General features: G+C 43.8%; 1 protein-coding gene across 2 annotated transcripts in view; it reads left to right on the forward strand.

The window, feature by feature from the left end:
* Positions 1 to 22,439, forward strand: part of LOC111975853 (inactive N-acetylated-alpha-linked acidic dipeptidase-like protein 2) — a 310,771-nt gene that overhangs the window by 86,416 nt on the left and 201,916 nt on the right. For both annotated transcript variants that reach the window (XM_024004505.2, XM_070447599.1), the window contains exon 2: positions 11,547 to 12,048. In XM_024004505.2, coding sequence (XP_023860273.1) covers positions 11,547 to 12,048 — 502 coding nt within the window. The remainder of the gene's footprint in view (positions 1 to 11,546; positions 12,049 to 22,439) is intronic.

Here is a 22,439-nt window from a genome sequence, read left to right on the forward strand (position 1 = left end):
ACAGGAAAGAAGCTCCAGGTTATACCCAGCGTAGTTCCCTTTGTTTGTTGGCAGTCAGCACTTTCACTTTCATCGTGTCCCCTAAATGAAAGTTCCTGTTTACCCAAAAACATGACACAATCAATGAGTCTTTTCAATATTTCCCTATTTTTCGTCACCTTTTCATTGTGCAGCTCCGTTGCCCTGCGCGCTTGTTCGTTGAGCTGTAGATCCACTCGGGTGTCCCCAAAAGTTTTCAAAAGCACCATTGCTTGTAAGTGCCCAGCCGTACTTTGGTGTCTCATTGCTGCCTTGGTTAGACAACTRAAGTTTGCAAAGCCAGTGTGGATCCAAACACCAAATCGATCACTTGCAAATAATAGGCATTCCCAGCAGTACAGTTTGCAGTGCTTGTCGGAGCCTGTGAACCATTGATAGCGCTCGTAGTTGGAACTTTGAAAGTGGCGAACGAACCCCTTTCCCACCTGTGACAGGCTTTGTAGCGTCGGCGTCGGGCGACCTCTCCTTACAATGTCTAACTTTTCTTGAAAAGTTTGTCTTGAGAATGGCGTTATAATTATATCCTCGACCAAATCGATATCTTCTCCTCCTTCCGCCATTGTGGGTTGAAAAACAGCTTAGTAGTACGCGAATTAATTCGTTTATCAAATTCAGTTTCCTAGTTCTGAGGTTCTGCATAGACCTGCCCATAGGACCTGCCTCTCAATATTGGTAATCCAATCAAAAGACGTGCACGCACTACGCCTGCTAGCTGGCTCCTGTGTAACACTGGAGCCAGCCAGCAGGCGTACAATAGCCACTCTAAAGCTGATTGGTTGACACTAAATTTAAATTTCCATTCACTTTAAGCTACAAGCGCCCGCACTGTTGATTCTGAAGGACGGAGGGCAGATTTTAGACCCCTGGCAACACATGATGGCTGAATATGATTGGATAAAAGATCTAACATAAAGACCAGCCCTCCAAATCTCAACCTGGGGCTGGAAGCAGTGCAACCAAGAGGAAAGCTATGAAATGAATAGTATAACTCTTACTCTGGGGAATAATTTAATACATATTTGTGGGAAAATATATTTAAAAAAAATTATATTCTGATGATGTTCAGGCCAGCAGAGAAGGCCTTGCTGGCCCTGACGGCCCACCACTGCCTTATACACACAAGTGTAAAGGGATAAAGAATATGTACATAAAGATATATGAATYAGTGATGGTACAGAACGGCATAGGCAAGATGCAGTAGATGGTATAGAGTACAGTATATACATATGAGATGAGTAATGTAGGGTATATAAACATAAAGTGGCATAGTTTAAAGTGGCTAGTGATACATGTATTACGTAAAGATGGCAAGATGCAGTAGATGATATAGAGTACAGTATATACATATACATATGAGATGAGTAATGTAGGGTATGTAAACATTATATTAAGTGGCATTGTTTAAAGTGGCTAGTGATACATTTTTACATGATATTCATCAATTCCCATTATTAAAGTGGCTGGAGTTGAGTCAGATATGTGGCAGCGGCCACTAAATGTTAGTGGTGGTGTTTAACAGTCTTTGCATGGCCTTAGATAGAAGCTGTTGTCAGTCCTCTCCCTAATTTGATCACCTGAACTGACCTCGCCTTCTGGTATATAGAACGGGCGTGAACAGCAGTGGGCTGGATGTTGTTGATCCTTGATGCTCTTTATGCCTCCTGCATGACATTGCGGTGGTGTAGGTGTCCGGAGAGGCAGGTAGTTTGCCCCCGGTGATGCGTTGTGCAGACCTCACTACCCTCTGGAGCGCCTATACAGTTGTGGCGAGCAGTCCCCTACCAGCGCAGGTGATACAGCCCGACAGATGCTCTCGATTAGTCATCTGGAGAGTTTGTGAGTGCTTTTAGTGACAAGCCGAATTTCTTCAGCCTCCTGATGTTTAAGAGGTCGCTGCTACGCCTTCTTCACAACGCTGTCTGTGTGGGTTGACCAATCAGAGTGTCAGATGATTTACACCCGAGGAAACTTAAAACTTTCCACCTTCATCCACTACTGTTCCCGTCAGATGTGGATAGGTGGTGCCTCCCCTGCTGTTTCCTGAAGTCCACAATCATCTCCTTTAGTTTTCGTTGCGTTGAGTTGTGAGTTTATTTATCCTGACACCACCACTCCGAGGGCCCTCACCTCCTCCCTGGTAGGCCGTCGCGTCGTTGTTGGTAATCCAGCCTACCACTGATAGTGTCGTCCGCCAAACCTTGATGATTAGTGAGGAGTGCATGGCCACACAGTCGTGGTGAACAGGAGTAACATTGGGCCCCATGGTTAGGATCCACGGGGTGGACGATGTTTTACCTACCCTCACCACCTGGGAGGCCCGTCAGGAAGTCAGGACCAGTTGCACAGGGCGGAGTCGAACCACGGTCTCGAGCTATGATGACGATTTTGAGCGGTACGTAATGGTGTTAAATGCGGACGCTGTAGTCGCAATGAACAGCATTCTCACATAGTATTCCTCTTGTCCAGATGGGTTAGGGCAGTGTGCAGTGTGTATGCGATTGCGCTTCGTCTGTGGATCCTATTGGGTCGGTAAGCAACAATTGGCAGTAGGGATCATAGGGTGTCAGTATGCGTGATGATATGGTCCTGTGACTAGTCTCTCAAGCACTTCATTTGATGACGGAAGTGAGTGCTACGGGGCGGTAGTCGTTTAGCTCAGTTACCTTAGCTTTCTTGGGAACAGGAACAATGGTGGCCCTCTTGAAGCATGTGGGAACAGCAGACTGGGATAAGGATTGATTGAATATGTCCMTAAACACACCAGCCAGCTGGTCTGCGCATGCTCTGAGGACGCGGCTGGGAATGCCGTCTGGGCCTGCAGCCTTGCGAGGGTTAACACGTTTAAATGTTTACTCACCTCGGGTGCAGTGAAGGAGAGCCCGCAGGTTTTGGTAGCGGGCCGTTTGAGTATTGTCCTCAAAGCGAGCAAAAAAAGTTATTTAGTCTGTCTGGGAGGAAGACATCCTGGTCCGCGACGGGGCTGGTTTTCTTTTTGTAATCCGTGATTGACTGTAGACCCTGCCACATACCTCTTGTGTCTGAGCTGTTGAATAGCGACTCTACTTTGTCTCTATACTGGCACTTAGCTTGTTTGATTGCCTTGCGGAGGGAATAGCTACACTGTTTGTATTCGGTCATGTTTCCTTACAAACTCCGAAAACCAAACATACWAAATAAAGAAAGTGGGTAAAAACCCGTCGCACACCATAACATACTTGGCACCAATACATACAACAAACATTTCCCGACAAGGACAAGGGGGAAAACAGAGGGAAAATATACAACATGTAATTTAGGGAATTGAAACCAGGTGAGTGTGGAAACAAGACAAAACAAATGGAACATGAAAAATGGATCGGCGATGGCTAGAAGACCGGTGACGTCGACCGCCGAACACCGCCCGAACAAGGAGAGGAACCGACTTTGGCAGAAGTCGTGACACATTGATGAGATTATTATTTTTACATTTACAAAGCTATCTGTCTCTGTAAAAACTGAAAAAACGAAAAAGATATTGCACATAATAATTTTCTAGAATTACATCATAATGGAAGTATTCTATGTATGGATTCTGTGTGTACAAGAACTACTACACTCAGCTCCACAAAAATTTGAAATACAATTAAATGCTTGAGCGTGGTGTACACACAATACCAATAATAATACCAGAAAGTCCAACCTATGAGTTGATTTGAAGGTAAGACTTTCTTCTGATTTCAGAGCAGAAAACAGGCTCAGATCTGAGGAAATGGATGTGGTGCATGTTATTGTTCCTTGTCTAGCATTCTTAGACATGGCCCCATCTACTGTACATTGAGATTTAATGCAGAGATCCATAAAGTTGAATTATTTGGGCCACACCCTGGGGATGGCATATTTTATTCATGAGCACTATAAAAATAAAGCTTTTCTCTGGTGGCCCAGGCCAGTAACATATTCTGAGAGCTGGGCCAAATGCTGGTTCTAAATGGATAGTACTGTAGCAAAACAGCACAGCAGCCATGCTTCCTCTTATTCCTCCGGGCTAGTGCAGCGTTAGTTCCAGCCACTGTTGGCCCACAGTAGTTCTTGACCAAGCATATACTTACTACACTTACAATTGGCATTTGTGTCTGTCCATGAAATAGAGTATGCTACTGTTTATTTGGCAACAGCATTGGCATTGTGTGTTGCTTATGTTGTGCAGTGAGTTGTAGGTATTCCATGGCAATAATTTGCTTAAGTTTTTCTCGTCACCTTTCTCCAGTTTCTTTGCCCTTCTGTGAAATGTTCAACAGTTAAACTGATCGACAGCTGGCTTCATGTTTTGTAACTACGGCAACTGACAAGGTCATGTCAGATGAGATGATGGGTAGGCAGGACTGTGCTGGGAAATATTTACTCTCTATTTTTTTGTCCTCTCTCTTTCTCCCACCCTCTCCCGCTCTCACCCACTCACATGCCCACGCAGAATAACCTACTCCACACACGGACATACACACACACACACATTTCTCTTTTACTATAATGAACAAAAATATAAATGCAGCATGCAACAATTTCTAGGATTTTACTGAGTTACAGTTCATATAAAGAAATCAGTCAATTGAAATAAATTAGTTAGACCCTAATGTATGGATTTCACATGACTGGGAATAAAGGTATGCATATGTTGGTCACAGATACCTTTAATGAAAGGTTGGGATGACTATCAGAAAACCAGTCAGTATCTGGTGTAACCACCATTTGCCTCATGCTACACATACACATCTACTTCTCATAGAGTTGATCAGGCTGTTGATTGTGGCCTGTGGAATATTGTTGCACTCCTCTTCAATGGCTGTGTGAAGTCCCCAGCACAAGGTGCACCTGTGTAATGATCATACTGTTAATCAGCTTCTTAATATGCCACAGCTGTCAGGTGGATGGATTATTTTGGCAAAGGAGAAATGCTCACTAACAGGAATGTAAACAAATGTGTGTACAATATTTGAATGGAAATAAGCTTTTTGTGCATATGGAACATTTCTGAGATCTTTTATTTCAGCTCATGAAACATGGGACCAACACTTTACATGTTGCGTTTATATTTTTGTTCAGTATTTCATCAGTATTGAAACATATGGAAATTATATGAATAAATAATAAGGTTACAGATACAGGCATTCAAGAAAAGTCTTGGGCTTTTCTTTCAATCTCTCTGTCAATGGCATCTAAGGGTTGAAAGTTAAAGAAGAGGGTTACCCTCAGTATCCCAATGTTATTCTCCCCTCTCCAACACTGATCCACAAACAGATTTGTATTCCATTGTGTGCCCTGAAGGTTAACCATAGAGTGCTATCAGGGCATTATAAGAACTATAGTTACTAAGGATACTGCACATATACAATATATTCTGTATACACTTAGAGTTGTTCTTTTTTGTATAACTTGAACAGGAATAGATGAGTAGATAAACAGGCCAGTGTGATGCCATTTGAATGTGTTGTCAGAAGACTAACAGATACAGTTAGTTGTGATGTCTTCATGCCTGCCCTAGGCAATTAGGTGATCGATCACGTGTTGGCAGCTATTGTACATTCACCATATTATCAGTTGTCTCATTTGATTTCAGTCAAAATGACAAATCAAATCAACGTTTATTTGTCACGTGCGCSYAATACAGCAGGTGTAGACCTTACAGTGAAATGCTTACTTACAGGCCTTAACCAACAGTGTGATTTTTAAGTAAAAAATAGGTATTAGGTGAACAATAGATAAGTAAAGAGATAAAAACAACAGTAAAAAGACAGTGAAAAACAGTAGCGAGGCTAAATACAGTAGCGAGGCTATATACAGGCACCGGTTAGTCAGGCTAATTGAGGTAGTATGTACACGTAGGTATGGTTAAAGTGACTATGCATCAAATCAAATTAAACTTTGTTTGTTACATGCGCCGAATACAACAAGTGTAGACTTTACCGTGATGCTTACTTACAAGCCCTTAACCAACAGTGCAGTTCGAGAAGAAGAAAATATAGGCTAAAAGTAGGCTAAAATAAAAAGTAATAATAAAAAGTAACACAATAAGAATAACAATAATGAGTCTATATACTGGGGGCACCGGTACCGAGTCAGTGTGCAGGGGTACAGGCTAGTTGAGGTAATCTGTACACGTAGGTGGGGCGAAGTGACGATGCATAGGTATCAAACAAACAGCGAGTAGCAGCAGTGTACAAGAGGGGGGGTCTATGTAAATTGTCCAGTGGCGATTTTTATGAATTGTTCAGCAGTCTAATGGCTTGGGGGTAGAAGCTGTTGAGGAGCCTTTTGGTCCTAGACTTGGCGCTCCGGTACCCCTTGCCGTGCAGTAGCAGAGAAAACAGTCTATAACTTGGGTAACTGGAGTCTCTGACAATTTCATGGGCTTTCCTCTGACACCGCCTATTATATACAGTAGGTCCTGAATGGCAGGAAGCTTGGCCCAAGTGATGTACTGGGCCGTTCGCACTACCCTCTGTAGCGCCTTACAGTCAGATGCCGAGCAGGCGATGATGRAATGGTCAGGATGCTCTCGATGGTGCAGCTGTAGAACCTTTTGAGGATCTGGGGGCCCATGCCATATCTTTTCAGTCTCCTAAGGGGGAAAAGGTTTCACGACTGTCTTGGTATGTTTGGACCATGATAGTTCGTTGGTGATGTGGATACCAAGGAACTTGAAACTCTCGATCCGCTCCACTACAGCCCGTCGATGTTAATGAGGGCCTGTACGGCCCGCCTTTTCCTATAGTCCACGATCAGCTCCTTTGTCTTACTCACATTGAGGGAGAGGTTGTTGTCCTGGCACCACACTGCCAAGTCTCTGATCTCCTCCCTATAGGCCGTCTCATCGTTGTCGGTGATCAGGCCTACCACGGTTGCGTCGTCAGCAAACTTAATGATGGTGTTGGAGTCGTGTTTGGCCACGCAGTCGTGGGTGAACAGGGAATACAGGAGGGGACTAAGTACACACCCCTGAGTTAAGGAGCAGTGTGGCAGACGTGTCGTTGCCTACTCTTACCACCTGGGGGCGGCCCGTCAGGAAGTCCAGGATCCAGTTGCAAAGGGAGGTGTTTAGTCCCAGAGTCCTTAGCTTAGTGATGAGCTTTGAGGGCACTATGGTTTTGAACGCTGAGCTGTAGTCGATGAACAACATTCTCACATAGATGTTCCTTTTGTCCAGGTGAGAAAGGGRGGTGTGGATTGTGATTGAGACTGCGTCATCTGTGGATCTGTTGGGGCGGTATGCAAATTGGAGTGGGTCTAGGGTGTCCAGGAGGATGCTGTTGATGTGAGCCATGACCAGCCTTTCAAAGCACTTCATGGCTACCGATGTGAGTGCCACGGGGCGGTAATCATTTAGGCAGGTTACCTTCCCTWCCTTGGGCACAGGGACTATGGTGGTCTGCTTGAAAAATGTAGGTATTACAGATTCGGTCAGGGAAAGGTTGAAAATGTCAGTGAAGACACTTGACAGTTGGATTACGTCCCGGTAATCCGTCTGGCCCAGCGGCTTTGTGAATGTTGACCTGTTTAAAGGTTTTGTTCACATCGGCTACCGAAAGCGTCATCACACAGTCATCCAGAACAGCTGGTGCTTTCGTGCATGCTTCAGTGTTGTTTGCCTCGAAGCGAGCATAAAAGGTATTTAGCTCATCTGGTAGGCTCCCGTCACTGGGAAGCTCACATCTGGGTTTCCCTTTGTAGTCCGTAATAGTTTTCAAGCCCTGCCACACCCAACGAGCGTCAGAGCCGGTGTAGTAGCATTCAATCTTAATCCTGTATTGATGCTTTGCTTGTTTGATGGTTCGTCTGAGGTCATAAAAGGATTTCTTATAAGCGTCCTGATTAGTCTCCCGCTCCTTGAAAGCGGCAGCTCTAGCCTTTAGCTCGATGCGGATGTTGCCTATAATCCATGGTTTCTGGTTGGGATATGTACATACAAGATCGAGTCCTCGAGCTGACAAGGTAAAAATCTGTCGTTCTGCCCCTAAACAAGGCAGTTAACCCACTGTTCCTAGGCCGTCATTGAAAAAAGGAATAGGTTCTTAACTGACTTGCCTAGTTAAATAAAGGTAAAATAAAATAAATACAAATATACAGTCACTGTGGGGATGATGTCATCGATGCACTTATGCATATATGATAAACAGAGACTAGCAGTAGTGTAAAAGAGGGGTTGGCGGGTGGTGGGTGGCGGGACACAATGCAGATAGTAGCCAATATGCAGGGGCACCGGTTAGTCGGGCTAATTGAGGTAGTATGTACACGAATTTATAGTTGAAGTGACTATTCATATATGATAAACAGAGAGTAGCAGCAGCGTAAAAAAGGGGTTGGGGGGGACCATGCTAATAGTCCGGGTATCCATTTGATTACTTGTTCAGGAGTCTTATGGCTTGGGGGGTAAAATCTGTTGAGAAGCCTTTTGGTCCTAGACTTGGCGCTCCGGTACTGCTTGCCATGCGGTAGTAGAGAGAACATTCTATGACTGGGGTGGCTGGGGTCTTTGACAATTTTTAGGGCCTTCCTCTGACACCGCAAGTGATGTACTGGGCCGTACGTACTACCCTCGTAGTGCCTTGCGGTCGGAGGCCGAGCAGTTGTCTTACCAGGCAGTGATGCAACCAGTCAGGATGCTCTCGATGTTGCAGCTGTAGAACCTTTTGAGGATCTCAGGACCCATGCCAAATCTTTTTAGTTTCCTGAGGGGGAAACTTCACAACTGTCTTGGTGTGTTTGAAACATTCTAGTTTGTTGGTGATGTGGACTCCAAGGAACGTGAAGCTCTCAACCTGCTCCACTACAGCCCCGTCGATGAGAATGGGGGCGTGCTCGGTCCTCCTTTTCCTGTAGTCCACAATCATCTCCTTTGTCTTGATTATGTTGAGGGATAGGTTGTTATCTCTTGGCAAATAGTGTGGTCTACAGTTTATCATAAGCACTCTACTTCAGGCGAGCAAAATCTAGAGACTTCCTTAGATTTCGTTCACCAGCTGTTGTTTACAAATATGCACAGACCTCCCCTTCCCCCCTCGTCTTACCAGAGTGTGGATGGATATCCCGCTAGCTGAATATCCATGTCATCATTCAGCCACGATTCCGTGAAACATAAGATATTACATTTTCTGATGTCCCGTTGGTAGGATATTCATGATCGTACCTTGTCTAGTTTATTGTCCAATGATTGCACGTTGGCAAGTAATATTGGTGGTAACGGTAGCTTTCCCATTCGCCGTCTGCGGATCCTTACGAGGCACCCCGCTCTGTGCCCTCTGTACCTGCATCTCTTTCTCTTGCCAATGATGGGGATGTTGGCCTTGTCGTGTGTCTGAAGTACATCCTGTGCGTCCTACTTGTTGAAGAAAAAATCTTTGTCTAATCCGAGGTGAGTGATCGCTGTCCTGATATCCAGAAGCTCTTTTTTGCCAAAAGATACGGTGGCAGAAACATTATGTACAAAATAAGTTACAAATAACGCAAAAAAAACCCACATAATAGCACAATTGGTTAGGCGCCCGTAAAACTGCTGCCATTTCTTCCGGCGCAATTTTACAAAAATGACTGCAATTCATAGTTCATAGATCATACATACACACAAAAAAGGTCTCTAGGTTAGATTACTTGTTGGTTATTACTGCATTGTCGGAACTAGAAGCACAAGCATTTCGCTACACTCGCATTAACATCTGCTAACCATGTGTATGTGACAAATAAAATTTGATTTGATTTGATTTAAAGGGGTTATTCGGCTCTCCTCATAAGACAACCCTTTTTGGTTCCAGGTAGATCCCTTTTGGGTTTTATGTAGAACCCTTTATGTAGAACCTTTATGTAGAACCTTTATGTAGAGCCGAAGAACCCTTTTAGGTTCTAGATAACACCTTTTTTTCGAATAAGGGTGTATGAATAAAAGGTAGCAATAGCAACTTGATTTGCAGGTCTTTAGCAGGTTGGTTATGTACTCTTAAAGGTTGGGTTGGTTATGTACTCTCTCTTAAAATTTTAACAAGAACCAGCAATACCAGGGCACCTAATAAAACGCAAAATAAAATACTCATGCTCAAGAACGTGGCTTTATTTTTACTGATACTTAATAAAATGCTAAGCATGCATTTGATATACCTTACCATGTGAGGTCTCAGTCTGGCATCCGTCATGGAAAAGTCAAAGACAGTATTAGAATGGATGGCTTTGTCTGAGAGTTGAAAGGCATTAAATCGCTGGTGTTCCTGTGATTAAATGTCAGCTGTCACTCTGCATGGGAGAGCTGCTGTTTCCCCTCACCACCATATGTACAGTAGACTATGCCAGTCCACATGGGGTAAGGCTGGTGGGGGAGTGTGTGTGTGTTGTGTGTGTGTGTGTGTGTGTGTGTGTGTGTGTGTGTGTGTGTGTGTGTGTGCGTGCGTGCGTGCGTGCGTTCTGAACTATTGGTCAACAAGGGTCAGTATTAAAATTAAGTTTGTCCCTTGACAGAGAGGGGATCTTTTATCTGACTCCTTGCAGAAATAATGGACGTTTAGTGGCGCATTGAAGATTGATGTGGGGAAATTCTCAGGCCTATATCTATGCTGCATTCTTACCATCAATCAATCAATCAAATGTATTTATAAAGTCCTTTTTACATCAGCAGATGTCACAAAGTGCTTATATTGAAACCTAGCCTGAAACCCCAAACAGCCACGTGATGTCAGATCCAGGCATGGAACAAGCTTTTCTTCCTCCTCTCCCTGAAACACCCACACAAAATGAAATGACCATTCTGACTTTAAAGTATACAATGTGAAAGGGACCATATTAAAATTATAATTTTTTTCTTCTCTTTTAGATAAACCTTTCTCTGAAGAAAAGTGTTGCTCAGAGAGATCACTTAGTGTTCTCTTGCTGCTCAGGGTGGTGCAGTATAACTTTCATAGCAACAGATTTCACTCTAATGTCTGTTTAAAGAAAGTCTTTAATGCAATGTCTTTGAAAGAATAAGTGGCTTTGGTGTGCTTTTGAGTTTCGCGGCAGTTTGGATTTTTTAGTTATTATCGATTGGGCTGCTGTTTGGAGTTTGATAACAGTGTCAGTAAAAGGGACAGTTAAATGTGATGGTATACTAAGACACTGGGATCCATTTTATGAATTTGATCCCACTCAGTCATCTCCCTTAATGATCTGCTTCAGCAGCTGTAGTGAACTTAGCATGCTCTAATTGGGTTTCGTGGGAATGCTCTTTACTATTTAGTTAGGGCGCTGGAGTTCAACCCCTGGGCCATATAAATACATCACCTTTGAATTGTTATGGTGATGAAAGCCCAGGAAACAATGTGTGTGCCATGCCCGTCAGTGGTAATGCAGTGCATAGGTCCAACTCCACAGGCTCTCTCAATGTAGGTRTGTATGATATACTGAAAGGTTAAGTTCATCAATTTGGTTGATTAGCTGTTAACCAACCACTCATTCAGTGCTCTTGTTAACCTGGGATAATAACAGAGACCTCTGTGTAATCTGTTTGTATCCAGGTCTTGAAGGCATGGCGTACAGGAAGGTGCGTGCGGCCCACAAAGGGTCTCTGGAGCGGGAGGAACTGCAGGCATCCGCCCTGGACCTGGAGTGGGACATGGAAAAGGAGCTACAGGACCCGGGACTAGGACTGGACCGCTTCCAGCTGGAGTGTGTGGAGCATCGGACCGTGGGCAACTCCAACCGTGCTGATCCAGACCCAGACCTGGAGCCCATCCAGCCCTCTGTGTCCGTCTCTCCACACGGTAGGTTTGAGCGGCTGCAGGAGGACCCCAACTACATCTCCCACTTCACCAGGGCTTCACCCAAGGGCCAGCGGAGAAGCAGCTGCAGCCTGGTCAAGTACCTGCTTGCAGGTGTAGGGCTCTTTATCCTGGGGCTACTGATAGGCCACTACGCCCACATCAGGGACAAGCCCACCCCTGAACCCCCCACTGACACAGACCTCCTGGAGGAGCTGCTGAAGGACATCACAGCGGAGAAGATCCAGGCTCTGCACAGGTAGGTAGGCCTTTTCACACATACACCAATTACTCCGTGATTCTCTGTTTTGCCTCAATGCCTGCAGATCGTTTAGAGACAGAGTGTATAATATTACAGGTAATGCATCTTCTTAGTGTGGAGGCATTATGCGCAGCTGCAGAACAATAAGTAGCGAGCTGAGAGGATTTGCATGAAAATTACATTCATTTGGAAGTGTTTCTCTGAGAAGGAGGCTCTCCCAGGACATGCAAAGGTGATTTAGAGCACATTGATTGCTGCTGATCTCGCAGCCAATAAACCTGCGGCCCCTTCTGAAAGCTTTTCTCTGTCTGAGTGAAAGTTAGACATTCTTAGGAAGCAGATGTGGGCTTTTCTGTAACAGTCTCTCAGGGACCTGCATCCTTCTAGCAAAGACAGTCTCCCAGCCAAACWCTGTAGCACACTGTATCCCCACTAGTGACAAGAAGGCCTTGTTCACTCCATGCCCAGCTGTGTATAGCTGACAGGCGGGGACAGGGCCCAAGCAGGTAGTAATGTTAAATTAAATGCCGACAAACCTCTGGTGGCATGATATTGTTTTGGTGCCAAGGATCATGGAATACATGTATATTTGTGTCAGAAAGATAACTTAGTTTCAACTGAACTGAGACAATCTGACTCCCAAACAGGCTTTACAGTTTTGTGTATTTATTATTTATTTCGTCACATTTATTTTTCAAGCGGCAGGGCCAACAGCAGAGCCCAGATTCTCTTGGAGAAAGACACAATATTGTAACCTCAACTAACATTATGATCATGCATTCATCCTCCAACTCATAGTTCATACCTTGGATGTTGTTTACCAAAATAATTGCATTATTTACATGTGGGGCACAGAGCTTAGCCGTGGGAAGATGTTTGGGGGTGGGGGCTATATCAGCCCGCTAATATGGGACTAGTAAAGGCCCAGTGCACTACTTTTGTGAAGAAAAATAACACTTTTTTTTWAATTCAGGAGGTGCTTCAGCACCTTCAGCACCCCTACTTCCTCCAGCTATGGCACAGAGGGAATCCTGCAATCTCTCTCACATACTGATGCTCTATGGGGAGAGGGGATATTGTGGTAGCTCAGAATGTTTCAAAGATAAAAGAAAATTGTTAAATGAAATGGTTTTATCCTCAGTAATTCTCCCACATTAACTTACGGCATTCTGTACTGCTTGGATGCCTCAGCTCTTTCCACTTTATTTGTGACCACTCGGATTTCTGCAGGATGCTAGTAGACTACAATTAACTTTATTTAGTCAGTGTACTGTGTGCTTGGTGATTGGCTATACATAAATAGAAGGGTGGGATTTAGTGTGCTATGATGAACTACGGTATGTAATAGTCTGATGTTTGGGCATTTTCTCCGTTGTGCTCCTGCCAAAAGGCCCATTGTTTTCCCCTGAATAGACTCTTATGCTGAGACGTTGATATTTCTTTGGCTCATTACTGTATGTGTTTGCTTCTTTTACCATTTACACTTCAAAGAAACGTGCAGGCGCATAAACAGTCTCGGTGAAATTGGATTAGCCGAAAATCCCTGGAAGAAGTAAATTTCCCTCTGTTTGTGTCTCTCTAATGCTATTCTTTATCTCCCCGAGACACTCACTCACTAATTATGCCCTGTAATTGATACAGTCCAGCATGTTGGGAGCATTTCTCATCCTCACCAATTGAAATAAATAATCCCAAAGTCAGATTAAGGGTCATGTCTCCAGGCGGATAAGGAAGGAGGGTTTGTGTAGAAGAAAATAAAAACTGTTTGGACATACTGATTACTGTAACAGAGGAAACATGTTGGCTCTGGAAGACCTAAGAAGATACTGCTAGGGACCTTTGGTCTCCTGGTCAATTCCATCTCCAAATGGAAAGGGAGGCTACAAACTGTCTAGGTTTAGTGTCAAACATGGTTGGCAGCTTTTAAAACAGGCCAGAACACAGTACACATAGCCTGCCCAAATACTGTAGCTACCCACTGGGCACAGACGGTAATTCAGAGTTTATTCCACGCTGGTTCAACGTAATTTCATTGGAATTATGTGAAAACAATGTTAATTCAACCAGTGTGTGCCCAGTGGGTATGGTCATCATGAAGAATGGCTTTCTACCACCTTTGGGCTAATAAAGATATTGTGTGATCTGGTGTTATGTGTCATTGACCTAGATTGCCCATAACATTGTCAGTTCTTTTTTTATTCCCCATGGAGACAGACCCATTTGAATGAAAAGATGAAGCCAGACTGTTTCTCTGTGCAAATGTAGTCTGATTTGGGTTGGTGCCAAATTGAATTTATATAGACAATCTTACATTAATCATCAACTGGAGCCATATTAACCCGGCTGGTAGGGTGCCAATCATAAACTCAACAGGAGAAACTTGTGAGTAAGCGCAGCGTTTAAAAATTATGTTGATTCTCTAACAGGTGGAGCAGCCGCAAAACATGACTTTATCTTGATTACAGCTAGAATATGACAAATAAATACAGTKAGAGTCTTATTGTACCACATATTTCTTATCTACCTTTAACACATTTGGGGTTGTAGTTATAAAAATATAGAACGATGCCCAGAAATGAGACTCACACCTCCATATACCTGTGCACGGGTGTTATGGCTTTTGTAGCTCTGACTAGAATACATCTCTTTCTCTCTTTCTCGCTCCCTCTCTTTCCATCCCTCCCTCTTAATGAATCTCTCTCCACTGAGGGGGCTGTGAATGGACTACACCACAAGATAATCTGGGGCTTATATTATGACCTGGTGATAGGACTGGTAACATTCCTTTAATAGAATACCTAGACTTAGTGAGGATATTATGCATTCGTTAACAGACATCTCATTATGATTGAAAGCTTTTGAATAAATAGAACAGAATATTGTTGTGGGAATATAGTGTCATATGGGAAATGCTTGAGGTGCATGGGAATTGAATAATGACCTAATTGGTTGTCAACATGAACCATTGCRAAGTCGGCATACAGCTATTATAGTGTGGCACTTAAATCAATAAAAGTATGTTTGGTATACCGAATAATGTAGGATGTAAATGCAAAACTAAAAGGAGATTTAAAGAAATGGAATCATGTTATATATGGCCATATACAGTATAGTGTGCATAGTACGGTACTGTATTTCAGCATGCCCAATGTTTTATGTTTCACTTTTTTGTGCTGTAATAATTCTTAGCGTGCTGTAAGTATAAAGGCACAGGGCAAGACCCAGATGCAGACAGGGGAGGCAGATGATTTGAGTCTCTAATATTTATTAGTCCAAGGGACAGGCAAAAGATCATAAACAAGGTCAGAGTCCAGGAGGTACAGAGTGGCAGGCAGGCTCGAGGTCAGGGCAGGCAGTATGGTCAGGCAGACGGGTTCAGAGTCAAGGCAGGCAAGGGACAAACCCAGGAGGACTACCAAAAGAGAGATAAGAAAAAGCAGTAGCACGGAAAACCACACTGGTTGACATGACAAGACGAACTGGCAACAGACAAACAGGGAACACCGGAATAAATACCCAGGGACTAATGGGGAAAACGAGTGACACCTGGAGGTGGGTGGAGACAATCACAAAGACAGGTGAAACAGATCAGGGCGTGACAGTAAGGTATGAGCTGTGTCTGTTTATTGTGTATGTAAGAGAGAGAATGAGAGACTGTGTGTGCATGCCCGCATGCAGCTTCTGCTGAATCTGTACGACCACTGCTCACTCAAGGCTAAGACCCATTGTTAGGATACAAGTTGAGATCGATTGCTGTAGAATGAAATTGATATTCCCGGGGTGTGTGAAACATAATTAATAACGGTGCATTACAATGGCCATCAATAAGCAGGAGACTACCCTAGTCCCACTGTCACTCCCAGGACAACAGGACAGCACCTTCTTCTTCTTAAAGAGAAACTACATTTGAGCAGACAGATAGATAATGGTATGTTTGAATGGCATTGTATTTTCTCCTGGCACAGCTCCTACTTCCTGGTGGAGCAGGATGTAAAATAATGTCAAACGGCGTCCATTTGGTGAACATGGAACTTGCATAGCAGTCGTCTGATGGGCGAGGGAGGCGGTGACATGATGAGGCAGGACAGAGATTGTTCAAACTCTCTCCAGCGCAAGAGTGTAGAAATAATGAGGACTTGAAAAGTATTGTATGCCAAATTGGTGCTCCCAATATTTCAACAAGCACCAGCAATTACCAACATCTCCCCCAACATTCAGGTCAATTCAGGTCGATTTTTAGAAGCAGTGAAATTTGTTTTTAAAAGAAGAACTTGAAAATCAACTTTGGGAAACAGATTGCTGCTATGGCAACTAGCAGGATGAGCCCTCGCATGCACGACTTTGGCTCAGTCCAACCAAACGTCCACGAGTGTGAAGCCTAGGGTGCTGGTTTGTGAAAAGCAATTAAACTAGGGAGCTCGTCTCTGTGGTGGAAGGGAGCAGTAGGCTACGGGTGTCAGGAGTCAGAACCACGGCCCATCAGCCATGCCGGATGGATCCACTGTGAGCCCATGACATTTAAAACAAACAGTGATTAAGCAGGAGATTACCAAAGTGACTCTGGCTGCTGAGGTCATTTTGATCATTAGATCGTTTTGGGTGACACCAAGGTAATGTCTCCCTCCTGCCTCCTGTACGCCACACTCCAACACTGCAGTCGTATTTCACTCTGCKTCCTCTGCCCTACTCCTGAAGCCCAGCCCTTCCTTGCATGACAGCACTCAAATATTTAATAATCTACTGTACCTCAGAATTGGAACAGACAACATTACAGATGGCAATTACTTAACAAAATGTGCAACTTCAATTGGACCTTTAGTATATAGGCTAAACTTCACATAATTGTGCCAGCCATAGTCTCTGACTAGTAATACAATGATATGAAGGTGAAGTTGCATCATTGGATAGAGGAGGTCATTAAATCTAAGTCTCCTGATGACCATCTTTGTGATCATAGTCAGACTTGATTGTCCATTGGAAGTCAAAGGTCACCATCACAATCCATCCCAGTGAGTGCAAGTTCAAAAGTTCAAAAGTTCATGAGTAATAATAATGAGGTGGGTGAACGGCGCCAAACGGTTGGGGATATGTTTTATTGAGACCTCACTCTTCAATATTTTTATAAAGCAGGTCCAAATGCAGCTCAGGTATCACGATGACTGAGTGAATGACAGTTCTAGCTCTACACAGCTGTGTCGGGGTGACACTGCTGGGGTGATTCTTACACATACAGTAGCAGACGTTGGACACATTTTTTATTCTTCTCCATTTTAGCTGCACCATTTACTGGTCGTATTTTTACAGTGCCAAGGCCGCCATGCTTTAGAATGACCATTCATGATTCACCGTAAACAATTGAAATCAAATTACAAAGTTCTGAATATTTTGGTGATGAATGCACTTATTCTAATTACAAAACATCAAATACTAGATTTGAATATCTGTATTGAAATCATATGTACCATCTGTTTGAATACTCTTTAATTGCGATGGGCATTGAGTGATATGTTTTCAAACTGAACATTTGCCATCTTTTCCAATTTATATTTTATTTAATCTTCTTCTCCTCTTTTCTACTACAGCTAGTACTACAGCTAGTATGTCAGTTGACATCCATAAAGTCTGTTAAGGGAGGCTGTCCTGACAATGTTTTTTACAAAAAGGGATGACTTGATTGCTGTTATTTCCTGTGGCAGTCAATGCCCCTGTCAGTCAAAATGGTGTAATTGTCATGTTCAACACACTCAGTGCATCAATAGATGATGACGTCAATGGTTTTAACTTCCATTTTTATTATAACCCTCTTTTCCTTTTAAGTGTTAAAAAGGGTTTGGATGAAGTTCTTGTTAATGAAACAAATTATCTGATTTCAGAGGACTGCCAGTGCTGTCTCCCCTTCTCTGTGGTAGGAAATCATGTAGACGGTGGTCAGGTTGGTGACCAATCTTACTGCTGCTTGCTCACCCTGTGACTGTAGTGATTGAGGGTCAGTGGGATGTCTCTGTTTTTTGTTATCATCTTGCTTGCCCTCTTCTGTACCCTGTCCAGTGCAGCTTGCTGCTTCTTTGTGCAGACTACCAGCAACACACTGGTGTAACAGTTTAACTTTAGTCCGTCCCCTCGCCCCGACCCGGGCGCGAACCAGGGACCCTCTGCACACATCAATAACAGTCACCCACGAAGCATCGTTACCCATCGCTCCACAAAAGCCGCGGCCCTTGCAGAGCAAGGGGAACCACTACTTCAAGGTCTCAAAGCGAGTGACGTAACCGATTGAAACGCTATTAGCGCGCACCACCGCTAACTAGCTTGCCATTTCACATCGGTTACACTGGCATACTCCAGGCATGGTTGGATCAGAGTGGTGTAGATATCCACAAGTCACTGCCTGGTACTGTAAATGTGTTGGTCCCCACTGAGTTAGTTGTCCATGTGGAAGCCTTGATTTTTTGTGCTTGTTACAACTGGAACAGCCTGTCTACCCAAGATTAGTGGAGCATGTTTGGAGAAGCAGATTCTTAGCTCAATGGACTTCTTTCCATTAAGAAAATGTTGTTGTCTGCCGCCCATTCCTCTTAGCTTAATTGTTTTATCAACAGAGAGGTGCACCCTACCCAGCAAGCCTTAACAGACCGCTCTGCCACTATATTCTCCTAAGTTCTTTCTGTTAGGTGCCCTTCCACTCAACTACATGGCTATATCCCAAAGGGGAGATAGTTGACATGCAGAAGTATTATACAGGGAATAATGAGGTAGTTTCACTAGAGGGCACTGTCTCAAATATATTGTAGGAATACATCTTTGAACAAGTGCCAATTCCCCTGAGACACCCTCGGAGAGTGGGGTCATGGCCAGGGATCAGCCATTAATGAAGGCGACCCTGGAGCAATTGGGGTTAAGTGCCTTGCTCAAGGGCACATCAACAGATGTTTCACCTAGTCAGCTCAGGGATTCGAACCAGAAAATGTTCAGTTATTGGCCCAACGCTCTTAACCGCTAGGCATTACATAGGCATTATGTCTGGGTAACTACTGTATAAGGGAATACCTGATAATCGTATGCCAGATGTGAAGTAACAGGTTGATTACCATACAGAATAATTTGTGCTGCCAGTGTTGAATTTCCTCTCAGACATGCTTTATTGAATCATACACTCTTTGCTATATTAGAATGAAAAACAGCACCCAACATGCCGAGGTAAACGATGACAATGCTTTGAGTTTTATATAGGGAGTGACTAGCAGGGAGCAGGCTGCTCAGCATGGCAGCGRTCACCGTGCATGTTTGGTTTATTTTTCAGCACTGTCGGATAATAGTCAATAGGCCTCTGTAGTCAATGGGCTGCTGTAGTCAATGGGCCTCTGGACAGTTACTGTGAGTGACAAGCATTGTCTCAATGAACAACTCCACTGCACTGTGGGTAAATTGTCTAATCCTTTCGTGGCCTAACTGTAGAGGCCAGGAGATAGAACCAGGAAAGGAAAGGGAAAGGGGCATACTAGAGGTTCTCGCTGTTTCACTGCAGGGCCATGGTCTGAATGGACTTCCTAGAATACAGTACAGTATGTGGAGGGTTGTACTCCCCCCATCTAAAGAGCCTTGTACTGCAGCTGTGCTGTGGCAGGGAGAGCGGCGTTGGAGCTGAACCCTGAGCGCCATCAGGCGTCCTGAGTTTGTGTGCATAAACACAAAGCTCTTTAGATAAGAATTGAGGCCCTGGCCTTCTATGGCTAATCGTGAGCTGAAGTCAGCCTTGAAGAAGCAGACAAGGTGCTGTCATCAGGATCTGTTTTATCCTCCTGTGAACACACTCTGAGAGCAAGGCCCTGTGCTATTTAGAGACCGCATGTTAATAAAACATCATACTGTTCATTGAAGTTGAAAGGCGCCTCGACCCCATTTTAAGTTGAAATGCCTTAAAAGCCCCATTATACATTCTTATACATTCTTGGTACAAAGGATGAAGTACAGTGCCAGGCTTTGATTTGTCATAGCAGGGTCTTAGAACTAATTCTGAAGCTGCATTGAGTTGTTAATATCACTGTTTGTTTACTTGACTTGTTTATTTGGTGAGGTGAGGCTCTGTGATAATACTATGATGAAATGAGTTGTCAAGAGTTTCTGTACACTGTTCCGTAGAACAGATTTAGGATATGTGTTGTTTTATTAATGACTATAGCCTAAAGAGCTAAGCATTATGTTTAGGAACTATACTGGGAACAGAGGACCCACCTCATGCTCTGTGCCAAAGCCAGTGGAGAGAGATCTTGCATGGGGCTTTTTGAAGTGAACTTGCCTTCAGGGCCAGGGAGATTGATAATAATTGCCAGACACATCGWGGCAGGTAATTATTTTCCTGTTTTATCCAGCCAGGATGAGGACATTTCATATGCTTTCTAGAAACTACTGCTGTTGTTTATATACTGTAACATCAATAGGGTCGCAGCTGTAAAAAAGTTTTTGTAAAGGGATTTGAATTTTTGGGGATTGTGAATTATGAAATTGAGCCTGAAGTTATATTTTTCTGTTTTAATAACAGCTTCTTTTTTTTTCTTCAATAATTTACATCGCCTTGCATGTGTGTCTCTGCTTATGCAAATGTACGATGTCCATATCTGATTGAAGCCCATTAATGTCCTGCAGACATAGCTGCTCCTCTGAGCACACTGCATTCAGACACACATACTCTGTTGAGTAGAGGGAGTAGGCCATCTGATTCCTGCCTTTTAAAACAGTGAGCTTCCACACCACCAATAACAGGTACAATAGTGTGTGTGTGTGTGTGTGTGTGTGTGTGTGTGTGTGTGTGTGTGTGTGTGTGTGTGTGTGTGTGTGTGTGTTGTGTGTGTGTGGTGTGTGTGTGTGTGTTGTGTGTGTGTCAGACACAGACCAGACACAGTCCCTAACATATTTGTGTGGAAACAGCATTACAAAATGTCCCTCAATACACAATACACTCTAAACAAGACCCTCTTCATACATTGGGTGTTGAGGTAAATGCTGTCCTCTTTCCAATGTAGCCCATTGCCCACAGATATGATCATATCTTTCCCTTCATCACATAGTCACAGTGCTGTGATGTTTTTGCCACAGGCCTCTGCCACATATCAGCTGCAAATGTTCCTCCTTGCTGCTTTTTCTTTTATCTTCACCACATGAACTGAGTGCCAGTGATTTGGAGCAGAGTGAGAGCGGTGCATGTGTGCCGTGGAGAGGTCCCCTCTCTGTCAAGGTGGCAGTGACACACGGTTGTCTCACTCAGGCCATTCCATTTGGGACAGCACCGGGGACATTTGCCTTCAGATGTCACCTTGGCTCAGATGTGAGCTTTTGGCCTGGGTTTAGTAGGCTTGTTGCTGCCAGGCAATGTTCACACACACACCCACCCTACACACACACACACGCACACACACCCACCCTACACACACACACACACACACACCCTACACACGCACACACACATTCTCTCTTCTTTCTCCCTGGTTCTCCTCCCTTCCTTCATCCCTCTCTCTTCTCTCCCCACCTGGAGACCTGTCCTCCCCTGTAACCCTGAGTTTTAATTGCCTCCCTTACATGATGATTAATCCACCAGACCACTCCAGCAGTCTCCCCCAGGACTCTGGCCACTCTAGGACCTTTCATCCCTATGTACTGGAATGCACTAATGTGTAAAAACTATTTAAGGCGTCTGCATAAAACGAAAAGTTCCCATTTGACTTCATTGTAGTTGGATACAGTAGATTAAACTCTAAAATATATGTATTTGTTGAAATTCAGTTTGTCATGGATACTCCTTTGCGTTCAGATGTCACGTCAAATTCAGAGCTCTCTAGTCCCCTATTTTCTGTCAGATTTTGTTTTAAAGGCCTTGGGGGGTTTGTGGATTAATGAAAAGCAAGGAATTCTTTAAATTAATTTCTGTCTGGCACAATACAATGTACAAGTCATGATCAATGGGAGAAGCCTTGCCTCGCTCGAGACGGGTGACATTAACAGTCCAGGAGACGCTTCTCTTTCTGCAGGTGGTTTGTCATTTTGAACTCATTCTCAGTGTGTGAGCAGATGTCTTGAATAAAAAAAGTCTTTAGAATCCCCACAGGAAACAATGGTGGTTATGCCAGCTCTGTCTATAGCATCATTTGAGCGTTCTCATTGGAGCCCAGCAGGTCAAATAAAAGGGAAATTATGTTCAGCCAACCTGAGCCGAACAAACATATATATTTTGTATTTTAGCACAGGAGCTATGTTGGCGGCACAAAACACATCCTGTTTGGTGTTGTTAAAGTCATTGACATTTCAACTGTGATAACTAATCTACCGGATTTCATTTTATTGTGTTATTTTCTTCCTTCCTCCGTGTAAGCCAGGTCAGGTAATGACAACAGAGG

The sequence above is a fragment of the Salvelinus sp. IW2-2015 genome, linkage group LG16, assembly GCF_002910315.2.
Source record: "Salvelinus sp. IW2-2015 linkage group LG16, ASM291031v2, whole genome shotgun sequence".
NCBI classification, from domain to species: Eukaryota; Metazoa; Chordata; class Actinopteri; order Salmoniformes; family Salmonidae; genus Salvelinus; species Salvelinus sp. IW2-2015.